The 26,745-nt window shown below is 40.5% G+C and overlaps 1 protein-coding gene across 2 annotated transcripts in view; it reads right to left on the minus strand.

Moving 5' to 3' along the window:
* Positions 1-26,745, minus strand: part of LOC124138770 (trafficking protein particle complex subunit 13-like) — a 190,914-nt gene that overhangs the window by 51,433 nt on the left and 112,736 nt on the right. Inside the window, exon 1 of one of the 2 annotated variants that reach the window (XM_046505628.2) lies at positions 11,982-12,123. The exons of the other annotated variant lie outside the window; for it this stretch is intronic. Coding sequence (XP_046361584.1) covers positions 11,982-11,997 — 16 coding nt within the window. The 5' untranslated portion in view covers positions 11,998-12,123. Of the gene's footprint in view, positions 1-11,981; positions 12,124-26,745 lie in introns of those variants that run through there. 2 annotated transcript variants of the gene reach the window in all.

The raw sequence follows: 26,745 nt of genomic DNA on the forward strand, positions 1-26,745 counted from the left end.
ATGATGGTTTGGAATTTGTGTGTTCCCAGCTGTCTGTGATGGTGTTCATTTCAATCTAAAGAATACTGTAAAAACTGAAAAACACCACCAATTCCCTAATTGATCTACACACAACAGGGACTCACATTTCAGTTAACAAATTGAGTTGCATAATTTTCAAAATTTTGAGCAAGCTTACCCAATAAGAATCAACTATTACTATGTTTTATTTAAGCAAACAGGAATTAATACAATCTATTTAACATCTTATTTAATAAGGTCTTTGTCACCTGTAAGAATACAAAATTCCTAATATTTGTTCACCATGTCATATCTTAATTTGAACAAAACATCTTTATCAAGATCTATAAAGGCATCCTTTGGAATGGTATACAAGGGCAAGGTCAATAACACATTCCTCTGACTCTTGTGTACACAACCATTACATGCAAGTAATCATCGGACATACAATTTGATCAGTTAAAAGGGTGGGCAATAAAATGTTCACAAAACCACAACTGGGACTTTTGATAGTTGTGACCTGCAGAATGAGGCTGAGAAACCAAACATGGTCTTATTTATTTGCTTGGGCAGAGAGTTCAATGGCTTCCATACATGCCATCATCACAGATCATGCACCATGGCTGTGTTCCTGACTTGGACAATGGACTGCAGATCTGCTGAGCCAATATTGTAACTGTTCTAGTTATATGAACAGAAATAACTACAAATAGTGCAAGAAATAAACTCATTTCTAACTTAATCAAATCAAATAAGACATTTTTTAACTCACATAAATGGACAAAACAAAATCATTGTTTCTAATTTTAGCCATCTTCCCGAGGCAAGGGGGTTAACTGACTGTAAATCGATCGTAGTGCCATCAGTGACTATTACAAGTTATGTCTCGTCTATGTCCCACCTATTGACCAATCAGATTCCACATCTCATATAACTTGCATTTGCTTCAAACAAAATGGCGGTGCCTAGTGAAGACAATATAATCGATAACCAAGATCTATTTTGTAATAAAAAAAAGTCCTACTTTGCGCAGTGCATCAAATCATGTGTGCACCTTGATTAAAACATAAAAGATATCGGTTGACGCTATGCTGGCAGTACACATGCTTTGCAAATCTTGCAATCAACCGAAATCTGCACGGCAGTTTACGAACTGGATGTAGATATTGTTCCATGATTTTGATTGGAATGTGCATAGACTTGTTTGTCCAGCCAAAACATAACTCCATAATTTCAGCCTAGTTCGGCAAGAGTGGAAACTGGACTTTTACAACTGAACTGATCAGCAGCTTCGTTGACAAACACATAAAAGAGTTCGTCAAACATTATCCCAGCTATATTAGGGACACCACCCACTTCATGCAAACCGTGGGCTCCATCCACCTACCACCCAATAGTGACATCATTCTGGTCACTATGGACGTCACATCCCTTTACACCAACATACCAAACACGGAAGGCCTCCGTGCAGTAGCTCAGGCCATTAGACGCTTCAAACCTGACTGGTCCATCAGCCCCACCAGCTTACTCTCTTTACTTACCGGTAGACTTGTTCTATACAAAAACAATTTTGTTTTCAACAATGAACATTTTGTACAAACCGGAGGAACAGCCATGGGTACCAAACTAGCCCCATCATACGCAAACATTTTCATGGGAGAATTAGAAGAAAAACTTCTAAAAAAACCCACTGATAGCCCCAACCTATACGTCAGATTTATAGACGATATCTTCCTCATTTGGACTTTGGGCTACACTAGGTTAGAATCTTTCATCAAAGAAATGAACCAATCACATCCCACAATCAAATTCACTGCCGAATTCTCTAGGTAAAAAGTGGCTTTCCTAGACACATGGGTCATATTCAACCAGGATACCAATAAACTGGACTTTGACCTATATTGCAAACCCACAGACACACATTCTTATCTGCTATATACCTCCTGCCACCCGCGACACATTAAAGTCAAAGGACCATACAGTCAATTCCTCCGACTCAAAAAGATCTGCAGCTCGCAATCACAATATGAGTTCCACAGTAACAATCTAGTAAAGTATTACCTCAAGAGAGGTTATCCCAAGAAAATTCTCTTGGACAATGAAACAAAAGCCAACGCTAAAGAGAGAACATCCTTCTTAACACAAAAACAGACACCCTCCAAAGACACTAAACCAGTGATCTTTATCACAGATTACAACCCCACTGCACTCAAGGTCAGCTCCATGATTAAAAAATCCTGGCACCTACTTCTAGGTTCAGACACCTGCAAAGACACCTTCCGAGTCCCACACATCACGGCATACAGGAAGAACCGCACTCTCAGAGACATCCTCATGAGAGCGGCAATCACCTATCCGCCACTTAAACCACAAATCAGTGGCCGAACTGTGCCCAACTTAGATGACAGCTGTCACAAACAGGCATGCAAAATCTGCATAAATATGAAATCGGTCAACACCTTCAATAGCCACACAACAAGAAAAAAAAAAAAAAATAAAATAACATATAAATGTCATCCGCATTTCACTTGCAAAAGCAGAAACATAATCTACCTGCTCAACTGCATCAGATGTGGCAAACAATATGTAGGTGAGACCAAACGACACTTCAGCATCAGACTCAAAGAACACTTTGCAGATATAAACCACCAAAGGGACAAACCTGTCGCTGAACACTTTAATTCCGTAGGACACTCAACCAGAGACCTACATTATCAAATCATACAACAGCTCAAAACAGACCCTGAGTCAGCTCAGAGCACGGCCAGACGCCGGTCCATTGAACTTAAATGGATATTTGATCTGAAAACCATCCACCTGCAAGGCATGAATGACAAGACTTAATCCTGGAATTCCCAAACCCACTCACCTATTCTGGACTTTTATAGTCAATCAGTTACCTCCCATGCTGCGGAAAGATAAATTTTATCAAATGAGGTTAGACCTTTTCCCCATTCATGTGCAGAGTAATATCAATTCATGAAACAGTACCAGCTTAGCTGAGAAAGAAAAATTAAATTACCAGCACTTGTACTCATGTACTAGTTCATTCAGTGTTTACTAATGAATCGAAAACAGACATCATTTACAGACAAACTGCAATGGGGCATCCCTTAGGCGAGTCAAAAAGGGATGGAACAGGTGGTCATCAAACCAACACATTACTATTGCAATACTTATGCTATTTATTTTTGTATCGCAATAGCATTTTGATTATTTTAACTCTACTGGAACAGCAAAAATGACTTATATGGCATAGGATGTTTGAAATAACCAAACTTTCGAGAATTCACAGTGATAAAAGAAAAAATACCAAGATCTACGTTTTGTGAAGTATTAAGTTATCACTTTCACTGGACCAGAAAACAACATAGCCTGTTTCTGAAGCAAGTCCCAAAGACTGTAAGATCTGGATCTAGAAATACTTAATTTTGAAAGAAATTCCAACACAGAAGGTAAAGCTTGCTCCAATCCGCCCCAGACATTTCTTTAGTAATTGGCCCAGAAAGCAATGTCAGGACCTCAATAAAACTCAGCCCCATGGAGCTGATCACTCCATGACCACGTTCGATTCTCTTGTCTGGGCTTGTGGTGATATACAAAATCATTTCATTGAGACGAAACATACAAATGTCACACCTAACAGGATTAAATGTCCGGGCAGCCACAGACATGGGTGTTGGGAGGCCGTCCGACTGAAATATTGAACATGATGGTGCACTAACATTGTGGTACACAGGAGACTCGTCAAATTCACTTGCTGATTCTCCGCATATCCCAGACTTATTGGGGCTTAAATTCCCCAAACACAAATCCTTTCCGCGATGTGCTCAATTGGTCTGAAGTTTTCATTCATTTTCATGTATTCGATTTTGTATGTACTCATGAAATTATCTCTCCGAACATGCATATCTAAGTTCTGTTAGGTTGTAAAGGAGTGAGTGAGTTGTGTTTAACACCGCTTTTAACATTATTCCAGTTATATCACAGTGTGTCAGCTTAGTGTGGGAGAAAAGCCCGAAGTGATGCAGGTCTCAGACATTTACCACTTTGGTGAAACCCACTAGCATCGGTATGGTGCTGACAAACCTAGAAACATAGTCAGGTGAACCGGGATTCGAACCCACAATCATAGGTTTCTGGCATGCCCAAGGGATGCAAGGTCGTAAAGGAACAGGTCCCATAAGTGTATGTTTGGCAGTTTGAATATTTGCTACTTCCACCAAGATCTGCATCCAAGATGGCTCCAGTCCGCTGTGGCATGGAGTCAGATGACAGACACAGTGTATCCAGTGATTGTTTTGACTGCCAGTAGTACTTTTCACCAGTCCTGGTTTGATGACAGTTTACTTCTTTGGTCATGTGGACAAGGAATCTGACCTCGGGTCAGTTTGATACCTTAGTTTGATGACAGTTTACCTCTTTGGTCATGTGGACAAGGAATCTGACCTCAGGTCAGTTTGATACCTTAGTTTGATGACAGTTTACCTCTTTGGTCATGTGGACAAGGAATCTGACCTCAGGTCAGTTTGATACCTCAGTTTGATGACAGTTTACCTCTTTGGTCATGTGGACAAGCAATCTGACGTCGGGTCAGTTTGATACCTTAGTTTGATGATAGTTTACCTCTTTGGTCATGTGGACAAGGAATCTGACCTTGGATCAGTTTGATACCTTAGTTTGATGACAGTTTACCTCTTTGGTTATGTGGACAAGGAATCTGACCTCGGGGTAGTTTGATACCTCAGTTTGATGACAGTTCTTTTGAGTCTTCAAGCTTGAACTGGGCATTTACTATCTCTCAGTAGATTTTCGTATTATCATATGAACTATTATGTGCTGACAAAACAGAATTTTACAAGATTCAGGCTCCAGACTTCCAGTCATGGACAATTACCAAGGTTACACCAGAACATGTTGCTGAACATACATAAGAGCCTTATCTCTAGGCAGCATGTGATATGCTTTAATTCTGTTGGGGAGTATATGTAGCAGGGCATGGAGTCATCCTCTCCTTGTCAGAGTGCTGATGGCTAACCTCCTTTGTCACACGGGCAAGTTTGAACCCATTGCAGGCAAATAAAAGCAACAAAACCCTTTCCATGTTCAAGAAAACATCCCTGGCATTGTGACATATGTCACAGTGTTAGAAACTGGCACTAGTCCTGTACAAACTGTCCAATAGTTAAGGTATCAGAAGGACTAGTAGCAATTTGCCATTTTTAAGGGTTCTGCTATATGTTATCATTATAAGGACAAGTGGACTAAAACTGTTAGTCTCTACCACTGACAACAAGTTAACAAGCATTGATCCTGGATTAAATCCATTATGTTTATAGAAGAGACCACATTTACCTGTTAAGTCTCTCCAAGTTGTACTGGTCTCTGATTATCTGAGTTAAAGGAAGCTGACTATCTGACTCCTGTCTGAGTCACTTTTCACAAAATATACAATTTACAAAATCAGTATTATTTGTTGGCAAATTTCCTTTTCATCTCAGAACTACTTTACTGCAGAAAAATTGCTTGTTAATACAAAACAATATTATTACATTAAATGCACTGTGAATATGAATTGGTTCCAAAGTAAGAAAATTGTTTATCATATTAAGTGTAGAATAATCTTGTCTTGCTGCTTTCTGAGTACCCCTACAGTGTCATGAAAGTTATGTACATACTGTATGTACATCTGGCAACACAGCCTCACAAATATTCATGTCAAATGGTAATATAAAAAAAATGTATTGGATACAAAAACGTTGACAGTTACATCTATACTTTGCAAAACAGTCGATGCAGGAAAATACAAAAAGACAATTCAGCTAACCACAAGAGCCCAAATGTCATTAAAGAAAATCAATAATGTAGTTAAAAGGCAAAAAACAACAAAGTACCATCAATGTAAATCTAAACCATAAAAAATCATTACAGACCAAAAAAAAAAAAAAAGCAAAGGTCAAAATAGGCAAAGGAGGTCCTATATTGAATCAGAGGATACGTCAAGAAATGACCTGGTTCATTCCCTGCTTACGACGACATCAACAATCAGATGTGCACAGCTTTGGGAGAATGATCATCAATTAAGGAATTGTAGCCAGAGGTAATTAGACATTGCTATCAGTCTAACACTTGAACCATCCTGTGATTACACACAACACGCAACATGCGCTTCTCAGCCGATCTTGTTTCAGCAACAGACCGGCTCCAGTATAATTCTACATCAGTCCCTTGTATTGATCTCTTCAGAGGAAGGTTCACATATTTCCATAAAATGTAATCAAAATTATTTTGTCTGCATGGAATGGCCAACCTTTGGGAAACAGTCATTGCAAGGAAATTAGGGATCTACGACTTGCGGTAAAACAGGTTTTTATCCCGTGAAGATTTTTTACAGAATGTGGCCATTCCTTAGCGTATAATGCATAGATGTAGTTTTTACAATGATTTATCATGAACAAGGAAATTGGGAATAAACAGCTGACAATCAAAGAAATGAGGCTGACAATGCTAATCCCCATCTATTCACATGATACTGTGCAATGTTTGATTGGATAGTCTCACACAATAATCAAGGTATAACATTACCTGTAAAGCTTCATTTTGTTATTCATCTCCAACATAAAGTTGATAATGAGACGAAACCCTGCATATACTTTTGCATATACCTTGATAAGGCCATGATGAATTAATTATCTGATTTTCATCTCCACCTCCTCTCTAATAACCACCCAACCTCACATACCCAACCTCACATCATTTTCTTAAACCTAAGTGCCTACAAGTGAAGATAACCTGTCTCTCCTTTCTTTACAAGATAAACTACAACATACTGGGAGAACTTCCAAACTGTCATGCTGCATGTGAATTACAGTCAATGATCAAAGTGGCCTTCAAAATACAAATTAAAAAACTAAAAGTTTTAAATTTGACAGATAAAAAAATTATTTCATTGTAGCTTTACAATAGATTAATTTTATTCACTGTTTCAACAAATATTTTTTTAAAAATCTGGAATTATGTCAAAAGGACAAACAACTTATATTCTGTTACAAACTGATTTGTAAACAAGTCAGACATCTTAAAAAGTTATCTGACCAAATGATGAAAGGTAATTCACTGAACAGTTTTGTCCAGGTATCAGAAAGCATCCACTCTAGACAAATCACGGTCAGTTTACATTGACCAATTATGGCCCACAGAGTGAATCATCTTCTCTCCACACAGTCACCACAGCTCTTGTTGCCCCAGCTCCAGTACACTAGGTGTTTCACTATAATGGACACCCCCCCCCCCCCCCCCCCCACCCCCACCCCCCCCCCCACCTTCTGTGAGAAGTACGCAAAGACCAGAGCTTCCATTTTCAAGGTCATCATTGCTATGACTTCATACAGCTTGTGTTATGTCTCTGACGACAAAGAGTCTGAGTGTCAGCCCAGAACTGGTAATTTCTCTGTACTGGTAATTAGCTTTGTGCTTTTTAAACTGATAGTACAATATTGTTCCCCACAGGACTGGCTTCAGTTAAATGAGTTCTGAAAGCCACGTCATCTTGTTTAGCCTTGCAGGATTAACCTATGTAAAGTAATCTGATTGTAATAACAAGTGTGTGTCAACATACAGGAGCTGTGATAATTATGACATTCATCAAACTTGGTTGAATAGGTTCTTGATGAAATAATTACACAAATTACTTTTTATCTTCAAGAACACTTTATTGTAAACATGTACTTGAACATACGACCATTATAGTCAAAACTAGCCAGGGACAATACAGAACTTCTCCATTTTCTCAGACAGCCAGGGACAATACAGTACCTCCTCACCTTCCAAGACAGCCATGGACAATACAGTATCTCCTCACCTTCCTAGACAGCCAAGGACAATACAGTACCTCCTCACCTTCCTAGACAGCCAAGGACAATACGGTATCTCCTCATCTTCTCAGACAGCCAAGGACAATACAATATCTCCTCATCTTCTTAGACAGCCAAGGACAATACAGTATCTCCTCATCTTCTCAGACAGCCAAGGACAATACAGTACCTCCTCATCTTCTTAGACAGCCAATGACAATACAGTATCTCCTCATCTTCTTAGACAGCCAAGGACAATACAGTATCTCCTCATCTTCTTAGACAGTCAAGGACAATACAGTACATCCTCACCTTCTTCGACAGCCAAGGACAATACAGTACATCCTCATCTTCTCAGACAGCCAAGGACAATACAGTACCTCCTCACCTTCTTTGACAGCCAAGGACAATACAGTACCTCCTCATCTTCTTAGACAGCCAAGGACAATACAGTACCTTCTCACCTTCTTAGACAGCCAAGGACAATACAGTATCTCCTCACCTTCCTATACAGCCAAGGACAATACAGTATCTCCTCACCTTCCAAGACAGCCAAGGACAATACAGTATCTCCTCACCTTCCTAGACAGCCAAGGACAATACAGTATCTCCTCACCTTCCTAGACAGCAAAGGACAATACAGTACCTCCTCACCTTCCTAGACAGCCAAGGACAATACAGTACCTCCTCACCTTCCTAGACAGCCAAGGACAATACAGTACCTCCTCACCTTCCTAGACAGCCAAGGACAATACAGTATCTCCTCACCTTCCTAGACAGCCAAGGACAATACAGTATCTTCTCACCTTCGTAGACATCCAAGGACAATACAGTATCTCCTCACCTTCCTAGACAGCCAAGGACAATACAGTATCTCCTCATCTTCTCAGACAGCCAAGAACAATACAGTACCTACTCATCTTCTCACAAAGCCAAGGACAAAATAGGACCGGTATGAAACAGCCAAGGAAAAAACTTGGCTTAGCCTAGGCATTCAAATCTGTTTAGCAATGAATCACCTCACAACAGGCTTGCATCACTTCTTGCACACAATGAGCGATTATCACACCATCAATCTTTCCAAGCTGAAACTTGCAGCAAAGAAGAGAAACAAGATGACAGTATTTGATACTGTTAATTCAACAGCAAAATGAATCTGGACCGAGTAGAAAGAAATAACTGTTAATGATCTGCAAACCAGCTTTTTGTGAGCTGCTGTGCCTTTTCACAATAGCCTTCACAATCAGCATGATTGATCTAAACAACCACTTGCTATGAAATAGTTCTGGATCAAATAAAACTTCTGCCTGAGAAAGAACCAGTTGATGGGTGGAGAATCGATACATTGAATGACCCAAATGACACTCAATAAAAAAACATGATTGGTAGATTGTGTGACTTGACTGATACTCAATAAAAAAAATCATGATGTCCTTGTAGTAGGTTCAATGTAAACGTCTAACTAAGGGAGACAACTCATCTGGGTCATGTAATGTGCAAGGGAGATAACTGGTCTGGGTTGTGTATGTTGGTAGTCCACTTGGTAATACATCTGCAGAGAAACAGCCTTAGTCCCAACTTCTTGAACAAAATGTTCAATATGAACGCTACAAGAACACTGGTGTTCAACCAGATTATGAGACATGATATCCCAATTGAAATGAAGCAATAGACCAAGGGACTTTTTCTTTTATCAAGGGATATGTTAGAATTATATCATTCTTTAGGCAACAAAATACATAATAAACAGTCGCATGATGGTGGTTCAAGTTTTGTTAAATCTCCAGGGATACAGATAACCTGATTGTTTGACCATCAAACATTGATTCCTTCTGTGATAACAACATGATTCCGACATTGATAATAAACTCTACAACTGGGCTAAGAATGAAATGATAAAATGATTCTTATGGCTGGATGATGTGCAACATATTGCCAAGCCCTGTCAAGAAGCTATACACTTAAATGTTTTATGCACTTTTGATATCTTTTGAGATAGGTAATTCTTTTTAATGTTCTCTTTCAACTTTCATTTCATTCTGAAATCATCACTTGGGGCAAAATATCATTCAAATTGCTCAACAAATTCACATCACAAGAATGGCATAGAAACTTTCTAAATTCACATTTTCTTTGATCTTTTCTTCTATGATAATTAACACATGCAATTCCAAGTTATGGTGGTTGTGAGAGGTGAAATGGATCAGGTTGTCAGGCTTGGCTGTTTGCATGTCATCATACCTGACAGCATGGATCCTTGCTCATAATATCAATCACTGGTTTGTCTGGTCCAGACTCTATAATTTACAGGCCAGTCTCTTACAGCTGGAGTATTGCTGACTGTCATCTTGCCCTGATGGCATGGATACAGCTGGAATACTGCTGTCTGTCACTTTGCCCTGGTGGCATGGATACAGATGGAATATTGCTGACTGTCATCTTGCCCTGATGGCATGGATACAGCTGGAATACTGCTGTCTGTCACTTTGCCCTGGTGGCATGGATACAGGTGGAATATTGCTCACTGTCACCTTGCCCTGATGGCATGGATGCAGATGGAATATTGCTGTCTGTCACTTTGCCCTGGTGGCATGGATACAGGTGGAATATTGCTGACTGTCACCTTGCCCTGATGGCATGGATGCAGATGGAATATTGCTGTCTGTCACTTTGCCCTGGTGGCATGGATACAGGTGGAATATTGCTGACTGTCACCTTGCCCTGATGGCATGGATGCAGATGGAATATTGCTGTCTGTCACTTTGTCCTGGTGGCATGGATACAGGTGGAATATTGCTTACTGTCACCTTGCCCTGATGGCATGGATGCAGATGGAATATTGCTGACTGTCACCTTGCCCTGATGGCATGGATACAGGTGGAATATTGCTGACTGTCACCTTGCCCTGATGGCATGGATACAGCTGGAATATTGCTGACTGTCACCTTGCCCTGAGGGCATGGACACAGCTGGAATATTGCTGACAGTCACCTTGCCCTGATGACATGGATACAACTGGAATAGTGCTGACTGTCACCTTGCCCTGATGGCATGGATTCAGCTGGAATATTGAGGACTGTCACCTTGCCCCGATGGCATGGATACAGCCTGAAAATTGCTGACTGTCACCTTGCCCTGATGGCATGGATGCAGCTGGAATATTGAGGACTGTAACCTTGCCCTGATGGCATGGATGCAGCTGGAATATTGAGGACTGTAACCTTGCCCTGATGGCATGGACACAGCTGGAATATTGAAGACTGTCACCTTGCCCTGATGGCATGGACACAGCTGGAATATTGCTGACTGTCACCTTGCCCTGATAGCATGGATACAGCTGGAATATTGCTGACTGTCACCTTGCCCTGATGGCATGGATACAGATAAAATGTTACTGACTGAGTCACACTTTGTATTGATGGCATCGATAAACATCTAACGGCACTCTTTCAAATCGGCCACTTTTTCTGGAAGCCAATATATTTAATTTTGTTCAACACACACATCATGTACACCAGTGGGAAATCTGCTGAGGTTGCAATTCAAGAACCGAAAGACCACAAAGGGAAAATTGCTTCCTGTCCATCGTATAAAAGATAACATTTGTCAGATGTGCTCTGTTATTTCAACAGCTGAGTGGGAGGTAAATGAATTGTTATTCACAAAATATGCTGCCACTGGTTCTTGATGAAACAAAACAAAAGACAGAGCAGTTCCAAATTTGATTGAAATCTGACCCCATGATTATTTCCTACTCAATCGAAACACTGGTTTCTTCTAGCCCTGCACACTTGGCATATGTTTGGAATTCCGAATCTCAAACCTGACACATACTTTGTATTCTTGGAGCCGACACAATCAAATCCACTGATGATGTAACAATGGTCATGTGACCATGCAATTGGTTTGTGGTCTTGGGTTGAATGGGTGTGTGAGTGCGAGACATTGTTTTACTGCATGTTACTTCTGGTACAGATTGCAAATAGTGGCAGTTTCTTGGAGACCAGAATCAACAACAGGAAAAAGTACTGTCAACATTTGAGTGTTGTAAGTGGAGCGAAACATTGCCTACTGTCACTGCGTGGCAGCGCTAAGCAGGGACATGGAGCAGTGAGAAGAGCCACTAACCTTTGAGGGTAACCATCTGGGTGATTGGTTATTCATGAGGTGCTGTCTGAATCTGGGAGGGAGAGGAACAAACAGCAATATCTTGATAGCGTGCAATGTGTTTATCTCAGGGCATCCCTCTGTCAGACCAACACAACTAATCAATGTTCACTGCCTTCTCCATCTCATTCAGCCTGCTCTCTGCTCTACTACGGTTGAAGCGTGGGAGAATCACAGCCTGCAGGCTGGAGGAAGGGGTGGTGGGTGGTGAGGTGGGTGGGTAGTACAGATTCCAGATGGTGGGGTTGGGGTTCCTAGAGGAGGGTCCTGTTGTGGCTGTTGTAGAGAGCAAGGAGGGATGTCCTAGAGGGGTGTCCTGTGGTGGGTGTTGTAGAGAGCAAGGAGGAATGTCCTAGAGGGGTGTCCTGTGGTGGGTGTTGTAGAGAGTTAGGAGGGATGTCCTAGAGGGGTGTCCTGTTGTGGTTGTTGTAGAGATTTAGGAGGAATGTCCTAGAGGGGTGTCCTGTGGTGGGTGTTGTAGAGAGTTAGGAGGGATGTCCTAGAGGGGTGTCCTGTGGTGGGTGTTGTAGAGAGCAAGGAGGGATGTCCTAGAGGGGTGTCCTGTTGTGGTTGTTGTAGAGAGTTAGGAGGAATGTCCTAGAAGGGTGTCCTGTGGTGGGTGTTGTAGAGAGTTAGGAGGGATGTCCTAGAGGGGTGTCCTGTTGTGGTTGTTGTAGAGATTTAGGAGGAATGTCCTAGAGGGGTGTCCTGTGGTGGGTGTTGTAGAGAGTTAGGAGGGATGTCCTAGAGGGGTGTCCTGTTGTGGTTGTTGTAGAGATTTAGGAGGAATGTCCTAGAGGGGTGTCCGGTTGTGGCTGTTGTAGAGAGTTAGGAGGGGTGTCCGAGAAGGGTGTCCTGTTGTGGTTGTTGTAGAGATTTAGGAGGAATGTCCTAGAGGGGTGTCCGGTTGTGGCTGTTGTAGAGAGTTAGGAGGGGTGTCCGAGAAGGGTGTCCTGTTGTGGTTGTTGTAGAGATTTAGGAGGAATGTCCTAGAGGGGTGTCCGGTTGTGGCTGTTGTAGAGAGTTAGGAGGGGTGTCCGAGAAGGGAGTCTTGTGCTTGTAGAAAGTTAGGAGTGGTGTCTGAGAAGGGTGTCTGGATGGTGATGTGGGGGGTTTGGAGGTGTTAGGAGGGGTGTGCGGTTGTGATGGTTGTAGAGAGTTAGGAGGTGTGTCCTAGAGTGGTGTCTGGATGGGGTTGAGTGTTAAGAGGTGTGTCCTGTTGTGGCTGTTGTAGAGAGCAAGGAGGGATGTCCTAGCGAGGTGTCTGGATGGGGTTGTGGTGTGTTAGGAGGTGTGTTAGGAGGTGTGTTAGGAGGGGTGTAAGGAGGGGTGTCCAGTGAGAGATGTGCAGTGACAGGTGATGTGAAGGGTGGAGAACAGGGTGTTGGGATGTGTGTTGGGTCGGTTATCCAATAAAGGGTGTGAAAAAGCATAGAGAAAGGAGTGTTTGGATGTGTCTTGGCAGGGGTTTGGGTGTATGTTGGGGTGGTTGTTAGGATGTGTGTTAGGGTGTGTGTAGGGTTGTATGGGGCTAAGTGTTGGCAGTTCTTTTAACGCTGCATGTACAAAAACACAATGGAACTTCCCTTATCTAACAACTGTCTTTGTAAATATGTCTTGTTGATTAAACATCTAGGTATCTGGGTCTGATTGGAAGGGGTATTTATTTGAATAGCAATCCAAGACTACCATTCAAACGTTAACTCAACATCACTGCTTTAATCAATACTGATTGATAAACCAAGTTCATTTATTTTAGTCCGATTAAATCTTCAGAAGTGTCAATACTCCACCTCTACCCTGCACATGACCAGTGAATGCCCACTCCTCAATGTGGGGGCACCAAGATCACCTAAACAAACATCGCTCCCCATTTTGATTGCGTTGGTTGAGTGAACCAGTTTTATGTATCTTCAGCCATTTTGGTATATAAATATGGCTTTCTTGATCCAGAAATTAGATTTCCGGATAAATGAATAAATTAATGTTGGAACAGGTTGGTTAAATATCACCTACAAGATGGGAATTTCACATATCTAGTCAGGGGTTAGAAATAAATTTGTAGTTTAACTTGCCGCAAAAACGATCCACTACAGTTTTATTTTCTACGGAATAGGAAAAGTTGTAGACACAAGGCATGTCACATAAAAGTCATAATCCTGAAAGTTATTAGTCTCAGGCTAACATACTTATGTTACTCTTGAACGCTGTACATGTCAAGACAAGTGAGAGTTACTCAACAGACTTTACCAAGAAGTGAAACTTTGTAGTATGAGGACTTGATAGATCACATGGGTGATGGGGGTGGGGTGGTAGTTAGACTAGTGGTTAAAACGTTTGTTCGTCATGTCGAACAGCCGGGTTCTATTCCCAACATGGGACAATGTGTGAAGCCTAGTTCTGGTGTTCCCCGCCGTGATATTGCTTGAATACTGCCCACTCACTTACATGGGTGATGGATAATCCATCTCAAGGATAACAGCAGATACAAAAAGCCTTGTGGGTGAGTTTGGGGTTTTACGAAACAGAAACACTTATTTTTTACATGGGAAGACTATGACTCGGGCCATATAAGTGGACCAACTTAGGCATGCTTTTTGTACATGTGTAAAAGCTGAATTCAAACCTACGATCAGTGGATGTAAAGGGTTCACAAATACAGCAAAAAGGTTCTGTAGCTCACCTGAATTAGGAACAAATAATAGTAGCAATGTCTTCAATCAAATCGGAATTCTGTGACTACTTTTTAGAGACACTGTATCTGGGATAATTCATATATAGTTTCAGCCTTGTAGCTGTAGATGAGATGTTGAACATGCAATGACCTTGAAAAAGGTCAAAGGTCAAAGGTAGTAGATTGTAAAACATGCCAAACAACATATAACATGTTGTACCAATTACCTCATGTTTGTTGCATAACAACTTATCATAATGACACAAGCAGATATGGCTGGGTGATAGACAAAAATGATATTTTCAATATGGCAGCGGTGGTGTCCATGTTTAAAATCAGATTGGAATTCTGTGTGCATGTTATAGAGACATCATGGTTGCAGTCACTCATACAAGGCTTAAGCTCTTAAGGCCTTATACTTTCAGAGGAGATGTCGGTTAACAATGGACCTGTGAAGATTCTGGGGTGGAATAGGTCTTCAGCAACCCATGCTTGCTGTAAAAGGTGACTATGCTTGTCGTAAAAGGCGACGAACGGGTGGTCAGACTCGCTGACTTGGTTGATGCATGTCATAGATCCCAATTGCGTGGATTGATGCTCATGATATCAATCACTGGATTGTCTGGTCGATTATTTACAGACCGCCATCATATAGCTGGAATATTGCTGAGTGCGGCGTTAAACAACAAAACCAACCAACCAATCAACAGGACAGACAACATGCCGCAAGATAAGCTCATTTGACTTTAGTTACAGTTCAAATGTTGTCAGCTAAAGAGACCCCTGATTTCAGCAAACTAATTACACATGACAATTAGGAATATTAGGCTGTGCTTCCTCAAACCAATTGGGAACTTGTAGATGGGTTGTTGACTGTGTGAGGAAGCCAGGTTCTTGGCCTAGTCCTCATCTGCTAACTGTGTGTGTGGTTCAGGCCTGTTAGCTTCACTTGCTCAAGTCCCAGGAGTTGAGGTCAGTTACACAAATGTGAATGGCATACCCCCATGCCAAATCCCAATGTATCTGGATTTGCTCAGCAAGTCAGGATTGCTTGCTTTAACACACATCATTCCATATGCAGTGGTGGCTTATTCGGACTCTCGTCCATGTATCTGGCGCTGCATAAACACCATGAAGATGAATGAACCATCGGATTCTATGGAGCACGCTTTGTCCATGGCATTGATAGCTTGGATGTTGGTGGAGAGAATTATTGTCAAGATTTGTTGGGAATCATACTCAGTGAAAGTTGTAGATATATTTTATCAGGTTGGCCGGGTGTTATTGTGATGCTTGATCAGGGAACCACATCTACAGGTTCACAGCCATTTAAATATTGCTGCTATTTAGTCAGTTTGTTTTTAGCTATTGTATTGTAACATAACAATACTTTTGCCTGGATAACATAACATAATTTACAGGTAGAGCTGAAAAGAAGCGTGTTAGAATGTGTTGGTGACCCACGTTCGCCTGCTAAAATGTGTTGAAACCACTAAACTATCAGCATCAATGATTTAATTACTTTACAATAACTTAATAACCTTCACATGGAAACTAATGCAGTGACTATAATATCTTAGCTACTTTAGGCTTACCCAACGGAGATCAATGTTTACCGAAATTTTGACGGCGCAGTCTCAAGGTAAAAAAACAACATGGAACCCCTCTCTTTTCAAACCTTGCACGATGACTTCATCATAGTTTAATAGACATACTAGATACACCTTGTTGTATCAGTATTTTAATCTAATGTCAGACCAATTTCATTACCGGGGGTACTTGTTTAACACATTCTGTAATAGGAAAAAATCCAGTCTAGTAACCATTTATCTTAAAATGTACATTTACATTGACATTTTGACTCTGCTTGTCCTCTCCTGCTAACTCCAGAGAAGACTTCAAAAGCAAAGTGTCTGTGTTAGTGAGTGAGTGGAGTTTATACTTCTTTTAGCAATATTCCAGCAACATCTTTAGTGGGAAGAGGCCTTGATAGATTCATGATGAGAACTGAACCCGGGCCTTCAGGGTGACAAGCAAAAGCTTTAACCTCTGGGTCACCCAATCATCCGTTGTCTATGGTAAAGGTATCCAGAGAGCTGGTCAAATTCCAGACCATTCCATGCGGATGGGGGGTCGTCGCTTAATTGAGTGAATGTTAAGTTGCATCCCCGCAATCATGTTGGAAGCTAGAGGTATCTATATGCAAACAGGAACCCATGACCCAGCAATTTGTCCCACCATACATAACTTTACATATAAGGTACATCATTGATGAGAATGATCATATAAGTAGTCACCGATTACTGGGTATCCTGAAATGGCAGATCCAGAGAACATGACAGCTTATTTACCAAGGAAATGAAGGTTTCAATAATTCTTCTCAGCTTCTGGTACCTTGTGTTATTGGCTAATCATTCCATCATCTTCTTGCAGTATCAGGTTATCTTATTAACTCTCTTCCAAGCTATCTCAACTGATAGAAATGTTCCCCTGGGATCAGCTCAAAGAACACAACCAAAGGTCAACCTAGCTTATCTTCATCTCGTCCATAATACTGTCGCCTTGCCAAAGAAACACTCTCGCAATTGAAGTGCAAGCACTGATCTAATACCAAATATGGGCCATAGTTAAATTTCTTTTAAGTCAAAAAGCAACCGTTGGGATGTGACACTGAATTGTCTATAAGATGCAAGCAGCTTAATGTCCTGATAGAAAGCAGTGAAATTATTGATTTCCTCATTGCTGAAGCAATGGGAATTATTTGGCTCAACTTTTTCCACAGAAATGCAGAAGATTGTCTCACAGCATTGTCTGTTACAATAAAAGTGTAGGGACCAACTGTTGTGTAGGCAATATATGCCGGCAGGCCAGAACACACTACGATGCAGTCCTACTGCCAAACTGCTGCTGTGGGGGTCTCAGGGGAGTGTCTGTCTCTGGCCAGCACACAGATGAGGTCTCTGTATGAAGGTGTGCACTGGATGGTGTTCATCACCACTGGTGCAGAGGACCTATTCTTGGTGGCATGATGACTAGGAGTACAACTAAAAGGTCATTTGTTTGTCTGTCTGTTCATTTGTCCATCTGTTGGTTGTTTGGGTTCTTTCCTTCTTGAAAAGTATTTCAGTAATATCAAGGTATGTCAGGAGAAAAGCCCCAAATGTTGCCAAATGCAGACTATAAGTTTGCTGTTTGTTGTTTAACGCCTCACTCAGCAATATTCCAGCTATATGATGGCGGTCTGTAAATAATCGAGTCTGGACCAGACAATCCAGTGATTGACTTCATGAGCATTGATCCATGCATTTGGGTACGATGACATGCATCAACCAAGTAAGCAAGCCTGACCACCTGATCCTGTTAGTCGCCTCTTACGACAAGCATAGTCGCCTTTTAAGGCAAGCATGGCTTACTGAAGACCTATTCTACCCTGGATCTTCACAGGTCACCCAAGGGCAGGGTTATGGTGGCCAAAGGATCATATTTGGGACAAATCAATCCATCAATTTGTTCATTCCTGCGCTTTGTACTACAATTATATCAAGGCATGTCAGCTTAATGTGGAAGGAAACCACTTTGCTAAAACCCATTGTGAAGGTGCTGGTAGACAAAGGATCATAATCTGGGCACAAACCCCAAACCAGCAGATCCTGCTATGGCGAAGGGACCCAACTCTGCACAGCAAATTGCAGCCCCAACGGCTCAACCTTAAAACCTTACCTCAAAACCACTTGTTGATAGCATGAGCATAGATCCACACTGTCATGACACTTTCAGTCAGGTCACACATTTTAGCCATCCAATCCTCATAAGTTGGTTCCTATGACTGGCAAAACCACTGGGGACCTATCATTTCCAGAATGTCCACTGGGGCCAGGGGATAATGTCAAGTCAAAGCAATTATGCACCAGTAACACATTGAAAAAGTAACGCAATGCACAAGTAACACAATGAACAAGTAACAATGCACAAGTAACACAATTCACAAGTAACACAATGAACAAGTAACACAATGCACAAGTAACACAATACACAAGTATCACAATGAACAAGTAACAATGCACATGTAACACAATGAACAAGTAATACAATGAATAAGTAACACAATGAACAAGTAACACAATGAACAAGTAACACAATGAACAAGTAACACAATGCACAAGTAACGCAATGAACAAGTAACACAATGCACAATTAACACAATGAACAAGTAATACAATGCACAAGTAACACATTGTGTTGGTCTGATCATTCCATCTACATACTCCAGCAGCTCCAGTTTTATCAACCATATTCTCTACTGACTTACTTTGCCCTCTCTCATCTCTGCAGTGCTGTCAAGACGTTTACATATTTCTTTGGCAAATTCAATTATATGATTATCTCCAGATGAAGTTCAGTGTCCTGAATGTTTTTACACCTTCTAGCAAAGCAGATTAAAATAAAGTCACTGAGGTATAAACACTTACTACTTTTAGCAAAGGTTTACACATGATGTTGTTACTTCCATATTCTTCGCTAACAAACACACTGTTTGTAATTAAAATGAAATTAAAAAAGCTGACATTTGAATAAACATCTCAAGGTAAACTATGAATTATCACCATGCCACAGTTTTTTGAGCCTCACTTATTTTCAAGCCCCTAAACAATACGTAACCACGCACTTAATGATGTAATCAAGGTAGATGATTCAAAGCCCAACCCATTGAACACATCAAAGTGCCACTTGCCGCTGAACTTATGTTACGAATAAAGCTACACAAGATAAGATATTCACTAAGTAATGAAAACATACCTCAAAACTTACTTTTTCACTAATGCACATATTAATTAAACTTGACCTGATGATAATTTTACTTCAGAACAATCGTATGCACTAATAATGTATCGGCTGCTGCTTGTTAACGTCCTGTGTTAAATGTCATGTAACTAATGCATCCATTTTTAACTTGACTGTAATGGAGCACCTGGAAATAATGTGACGTTAACAAGATGGTGCCTGATCAACTCGTCTCGCTCGGCGAGGCATTATCAGTATGAAATTAAGAAGACATGGTTATTTGACCATCCAAGTGTTAACAGAAATAAATGTTCTCAAAGGTGAGACATTATTTTAGTGTACTCGGATTGTTATTAGACATGTAATCATAAATACTTCTCAAAAACTCGTAACATGAGGATACAATTAGATGTTGTCCAAGGACCTTGTAAGTATTATAATTTATAGCTCACAAACCAGTATCGCTCTTGAAGATGAAGTGAGGTGAAATTGGGTTTAATGTCGCGTTCATTGCACAAACAAAGCAACATACAAGCATATGTGTATGCGACTGCTTGTACTACTCCGGAATAATGCCGTTATATAATGGACCATACTTCTTGTAAACCAAAAGATTAATGATCAAAGGCCAAGGAACTAAAAATAATTTGAGATGTGTTAGGAGCTAACAACTGCATTGCTAATTTAACTACATTTAACACTGATAAAGTACTTGGAGCTATACTGAAACGTCACGTTGAAAGAATACATAAGTTTTCCTCCATAAGTTCACTACTCTGTCTTCAACATCGCTGATGAAGTAACTTGGGAGTGCCATTAACCTCTATTGGCATACATGATAGCATATGAGCAGCATCAGTAGGCTCCTAGATCCTGACTAACTCAACCTATATACGGAAGACCAATCTTTTCTTCATAGATTTCCCCCTGACATTTTGTGAATCTCATTTGTAAAACAAGGAAAATCAATGAATCTGGCCTTATGATGAGTTTCTTAATCTGAATGGAATCAAGACATTATGCTATATATCTGTAAATCTAGATTCTGACTTGTGATTGATTTACTGGATTTTTTTCAAGTTCTTCAGGCTTAATATAGCAATTCATCCATCCACAAGAATGGCAGGTCAACATCTGTGTGTCCCGTAATTGGTTAGAGGAAAGCCTCACTGATCACTGTTTGCTTGACCAGTTCTGTTGGTCAATTCCTGACTCATCTGACCACACACCAGTGGTACCAACTAGTCTGAAACTGGCCAGATATTGACCACTCATATCTCCATCCAAGCAGAGCTAATACAGCAACATGTTCACTTGTAACGTGTATGTACTGCATCAAGCATGCAGCTGAAGACCCGGAACTACGTGAGTGTCATGATTTATTTATACTTCTAATGTTTTACCTTTACTTGTTCTTCTGTTGCTTTTGGAAAAAAAATGACTTTGCTGAGTGAGTGAGTTGGGTTTAGTTCCTTCAGCACAGTATTTGAGACATACCATGGCTTGTCAACTCAGTGTGGGAGAAACATCCAAAGTGAGACATGAAATTGGATGTTACGACACACAATAACGACTATGTTATTATCCGGGAATCTGGAACCCATGTCCTGCAGATCATGGCATCAACCTTTCTTCTACTTTTACCACTTATCAGAAGCCCGGGTGTAGCGTCATTTCTTTCTGTTTGCTAAGGTCACCTAATATCAGCCCCTCATGAACACCAAAATCTACTGAAATAGATATTTGGAAAAGTGATGCAAAAGTTTTTGGCACTGACTGTCACTAAGGGAAGCAACTCTGCATGTACATCAATGTGCAGAATGTTAAAGAAACAGACATAAAAACATACAGTCATACACTGACAAAGGTCTGAAAACTTAATTCCTCACCTCACTCAGTCAGGCCACACTATTGATTGGTGTTATTAGTTTTGATATCTAATTTTGTGCTGAAACAATCATCATCAATCTTAATCAGTTTCTCATTCCTAACTTTTCTCATACATATATATATACACTTTTGAACTTTTCTATTGAATGATGACAGTTCGTAAACTATGAACATTTTCATCGGAAGGATGATAGAGCATAACTGTCAAAATACACCATTCATAGTGAGAATTACAGACTATCTGTCTGTTGTGAAATCCATGTGAAATGGCCCTCCATAAACGTGAGGATGTCGGACATTAACTTGAAGGCAGAGAGATAATCCATAACTCCTGGCTACTTAGGCCATGTTCCCCATAATGGAATAGGAATCCTATATAGTCCAGTCAGGAAATGTGTGCAGGATAGTGCTCCAGGTAAACACCATTGAGCCTCTCACATCAATACATGAAAATTGCCTCACTAATGTTTTACAGCCTTAAGTATCACAAGCTGATCGCTTTCACAACAAAATGAATTGTGAGGATATGTTGCTGTAGTGCAGTGTATTTACATAAAGAATATGAGTTTCTTTCATCCTTATGGCTGCTTTGTCCTGTGAGTGATGTGCACACTTTCACCATGCAAGACATAAGTGGCGGTCCTGGCCTGGCTAGACTCGGTTATGTTGACTCGATGTCTTTGTATTGGATATATTATATGTGCAAGAAATGTGATCTCATGCATGTGATTTATGTACAATAACACTTTATTCTGATACTGCAGTCTGTGGTATTGTACTGTTGAAAATTGTGGCAAAGTGGCTTCTTCACTGCATCTTATTCCAATAATGCAGATGTTTGGGAGAAGTACAGATGGCAAAGTGCTTTGATGAAAAGTACAACCTGATCCTTTATAAATCTTCACAAAGGATGGGTACATGAAGCTGACATGCTGTGAAGTAGCGGAAACACAGGATTCAACCCCAACTCAAAAACTAAATAGCAGCATCATTAAAAATGCCATGAAGGTACCACAGCTAATGCATCTGTGTCCAAGACTTCTGTCTCACATCCAATATTATTTTTCTTGGGAGTTAGGGGTACGGGTGGCCCAGTCGTCTTTGTACCGCAGTTTGCTATGCAGAGTTGCATCCCTTGGGCACATCAGAAACCCATGCTTTGGGGTTAGAGTCCCAGTGCCCCGATCATGTTTCTAGGTTTGTCAGCACCATACCCCTGCTCATGGGTTTCACCAAAGTGGTAAATGTCTGAGACCTGCATCACTTCAGGTTTTCCTCCCACATTAAGCTGGGATGTCGGGGTACAACTGAAAGACTGTTCAAATTGGCGTTAAACCTGTCACTCACTCACTCACTCACTCACTCTTGAGTGTTGACTATTGTGGGGATTGGGTGGTCACAGTGTGTGATTGGGTGATGTTTTTTAAAGCAATTAGCAACCTTGTCAGAGCTTACTCATGAAGACATCGATCTATGTCTGAGGCTTCTAAAGTGATAACCCCTTAAAATAATGTCAACAATGAAATCCCTTGTGGGGCTAGAGGGTCAGAATAGGTCCCCTGCACATGGTACACATCATGAGAGTTGTCTGACATGAGGATTGGGTGGCTGTGATGTGTGACCTGGCTGGTGTGACCAGGTTTCTCATGTTTTCAGCGGAGTTACCTGCCATTGGTCCAAAGTTTCCCGTGGGTAATGATATCACAGATTCTTGTTCCTTATGAATGCTGACACAATGCAGATGGCAGAATTAGGTACCTGAATATGAGCAGACTGCCTCCATGGTCTAGTGGTAGAGCGTCAGCCTGAATAGTGGAAGGTTGGGGCTTTGATCCCAGGCCGTGTCATACCAAAAGACGTTAAAAGATGGTAACCTGCCTGGTGCTCAGCATTAGGGGACTTAAACAAGGACTGGTTGGCTCAGAGTCAGTATACTGTGTCTGAGTGTGGTATGCATGTTAAACTGTGGCATGGTATCTCAATGGCTTAGAACTATAAAATCGGCAATAGCCCAGACTAGCACAAGTAGCAACACACACGTGCATGCACATCCCTACATAAGCGCAATAATCTTGAACATGACGCTAAACCTGTTGGAAATTAGACCAGTCTGCATTGGTGAAATCTGTCAAACTACAAAATGTGTCAAGCTCAAAACAACCTACAGTTTGATGACTCACGTTATGCCATTGAAGTTTAAAAAATCTGTTCTTCCATGTGTGATTACTCATAAATTTTAATAACTGTTTATCACAAAACAATTTTGAATTTACATTCCATGCTCTCATTGAAATGTGCAAAATTTCAATTTGCATCTGGTGATGCTAATGTTAATATCCTCTGCCAAACACCGTGAATTCATATTGTCCACACAGGCCTAATACAGTTCTATGGCAGCGTTTAATATTCAGAATCATTCCAGCTGAACTGGCAAAGCTAATGTACTGTCAGTTTGGTTAAAATGTTGCCAGTCCATAATACTTTGTCACTGGACTGTGAACAATACAGAGAAACAACAACAGCGAAGAATAAATGCATCAATGATCTATATGTGCAATAATTATTGCAAGTTTTCTGCAATATACTAATATCGGGTGACTCTCAAAATAACTTCATATCCTTTATTTTATATACAAACTCTACAAAAATAATTCAGCCAGACCATCGGACGTGCATCTTGTAATTGTATTTATGGCTTGACACTAGGTTGTGTGGACATTTCAATCCCATAGTAACAGAGTATGGTTTGACACTAGGTTGTGTGGACATTTCAATCCCATAATAACAGAGTATGGCTTGACACTAGGTTGTGTGGACATTTCAATCCCATAATATCAGAGTATGGCTTGACACTGGATGGTATGGACATTTCAATCCCATAATAACAGAATATGGCTTGACACTAGGTTGTGTTGACATTTCAATCCCATAATAACAGAATATGGCTTGACACTAGGTTGTGTGGACATTTAAATCCCATAATAACAGAAGATGGCTCGACACTAGGTTGTGTGGACATTTCAATCCCATAATATCAGAGTATGGCTTGACACTAGGTTGTGTGGACATTTCAATCCCATAGTAACAGAATATGGCTTGACACTAGGTTGTGTGGACATTTCAATCCCATAGTAACAGAATATGGCTTGACACTAGGTTGTGTGGACATTTCAATCTCATAATAACAGAATATGGCTTGACACTTGGTTGTGTGGACATTTCAATCCCATAATAACAGAATATGGCTTGACACTAGGTTGTGTGGACATTTCAATCCCATAGTAACAGAATATGGCTTGACACTAGGTTGTGTGGACATTTCAATCCCATAATAACAGAATATGGCTTGACACCAGGCAGTGTGGACATTTCAATCCCATAGTAACAGAATATGGCTTGACACTTGGTTGTGTGTACATAAAAATCCCGTAGTAAAGGAAAATGGTTTGACACTACGTAGTGTGGATATTTAAATCCTACAGTAACGGAATATGGCTTGAAACTAGGTTGTGTCGACATTGTATTTCCATAGTAACGGAATATGGTTTGACACTTTTAAAGTAGTGTGGACATCCAAATTCCATACTAATGGCAAATAGCTTGATACAAAGCAAAGTGTACATCAGGGTTAGAGCTAAACTCAAAAGCTTTTGCCCCTGAGATGCTAAAACAATGGTTAAATTCGGAATTTATACTAGCCTGCAGTAATTCATACTAGCCTGCAGTAATTTGTACTAGCCCTGTAAAATGTAACAATAGATTATGGCTTGATACTGGGCAGTGTGGACATTCAAATTCCAGTCTACGACCAAAATAAAACAAAGGAATTCAATCTACAATCTGATTTCCGTCACCGCCATGGGACATTTGGTTCCTTTGGGGATTCGTGTCCAAAATCTCTTGGCTGAAATTAATTTGATTTTTGTGAAATTTCTTCACATTCAACTATCACATCAGTGCTAACCAGCTTATCCCCATAAAGATCAATACCAGTGGTCGGGGAAATATTTCGCAAGAATGGTTGCTTGTGTTGTGCCACATACAATATATGTATAGAATGCAGCCATGCAGGGATTCAGGACTCACAATCTGTCAGTGATATATGTGCATGGCTGCAGCTATTGCTCTTGAAATCAGTATCCAACTGCATCTTTTATATACATAACCGCCTCTTGCAAAGTCCCTTTGGAATAGTCAACAGCAGAAATATCATTTCCAATTTTCTGATCTGAATGTTTTTTGGCTGCTTCTAAAAGTGAAATAGTTTGTATTCATTGAAATCATTGAATTTTATAGAGGCTATTTGTTAATTTCCCCAACTGATCAATGAGAACGATTGGCTTTGGTCATAACAGACCGAGAAAAGGCATCAAAATCTGTTTCAGAAAGCTATGGAAAGTTGAGAATTCCATCTTCAGGACAGTTGAGAATTAATTTGCTTTTGTAGTGATGCAGATATGGAGTCTACACGCCCAAATGTATATAGCTCCACAAAACAGCATAAAAGCACATGTTTGCATTCACAAGCACTAAAGTTCCTATGAGCATATGATAATGTTCCTACAAATATGATGATGTTCCTACAGGCATATGATTGATGATGTTCCTACAGACATATGATGATGTTCCTACAGGCATATGATTGATGATGTTCCTACAGACATATGATGATATTCCTACAGACATATGATGATGTTCCTACAGACATATGATGATGTTCCTACAGACATATGATCGATGATGTTCCTACAGACATATGATGATGTTCCTACAGGCGTATGATGATATTCCTACAGGCATATGATGATGTTCCTACAGACATATGATGATGTTCCTGCAAATATGATGATGTTCCTACAGGCATATGATCGATGATGTTCCTACAGACATATGATGATGTTCCTACAGGCATATGATGATGTTCCTACAGACATATGATGATGTTCCTACAGGCATATGATTGATGATGTTCCTACAGACATATGATGATGTTCCTACAGACATATGATGATGTTCCTACAGACATATGATCGATGATGTTCCTACAGACATATGATGATGTTCCTACAGGCATATGATGATATTCCCACAGGCATATGATGATGTTCCTACAGACATATGATGATGTTCCTACAAATATGATGATGTTCCTACAGGCATATGATCGATGATGTTCCTACAGACATATGATGATGTTCCTACAGGCATATGATGATATTCCTACAGGCATATGATGATGTTCCTACAGACATATGATGATGTTCCTACAGGCATATGATGATGTTCCTACAGGCATATGATGATGTTACTATAGGCACATGATGACATTCGTTCAAGAAAATGATGACATTCCAGCCAGTTTACATTAGCTGCCTTGGT

The sequence above is a fragment of the Haliotis rufescens genome, unplaced genomic scaffold (assembly GCF_023055435.1).
Source record: "Haliotis rufescens isolate VD_foot unplaced genomic scaffold, xgHalRufe1.0.p SCAF_2, whole genome shotgun sequence".
Taxonomy (NCBI): domain Eukaryota; kingdom Metazoa; phylum Mollusca; class Gastropoda; order Lepetellida; family Haliotidae; genus Haliotis; species Haliotis rufescens.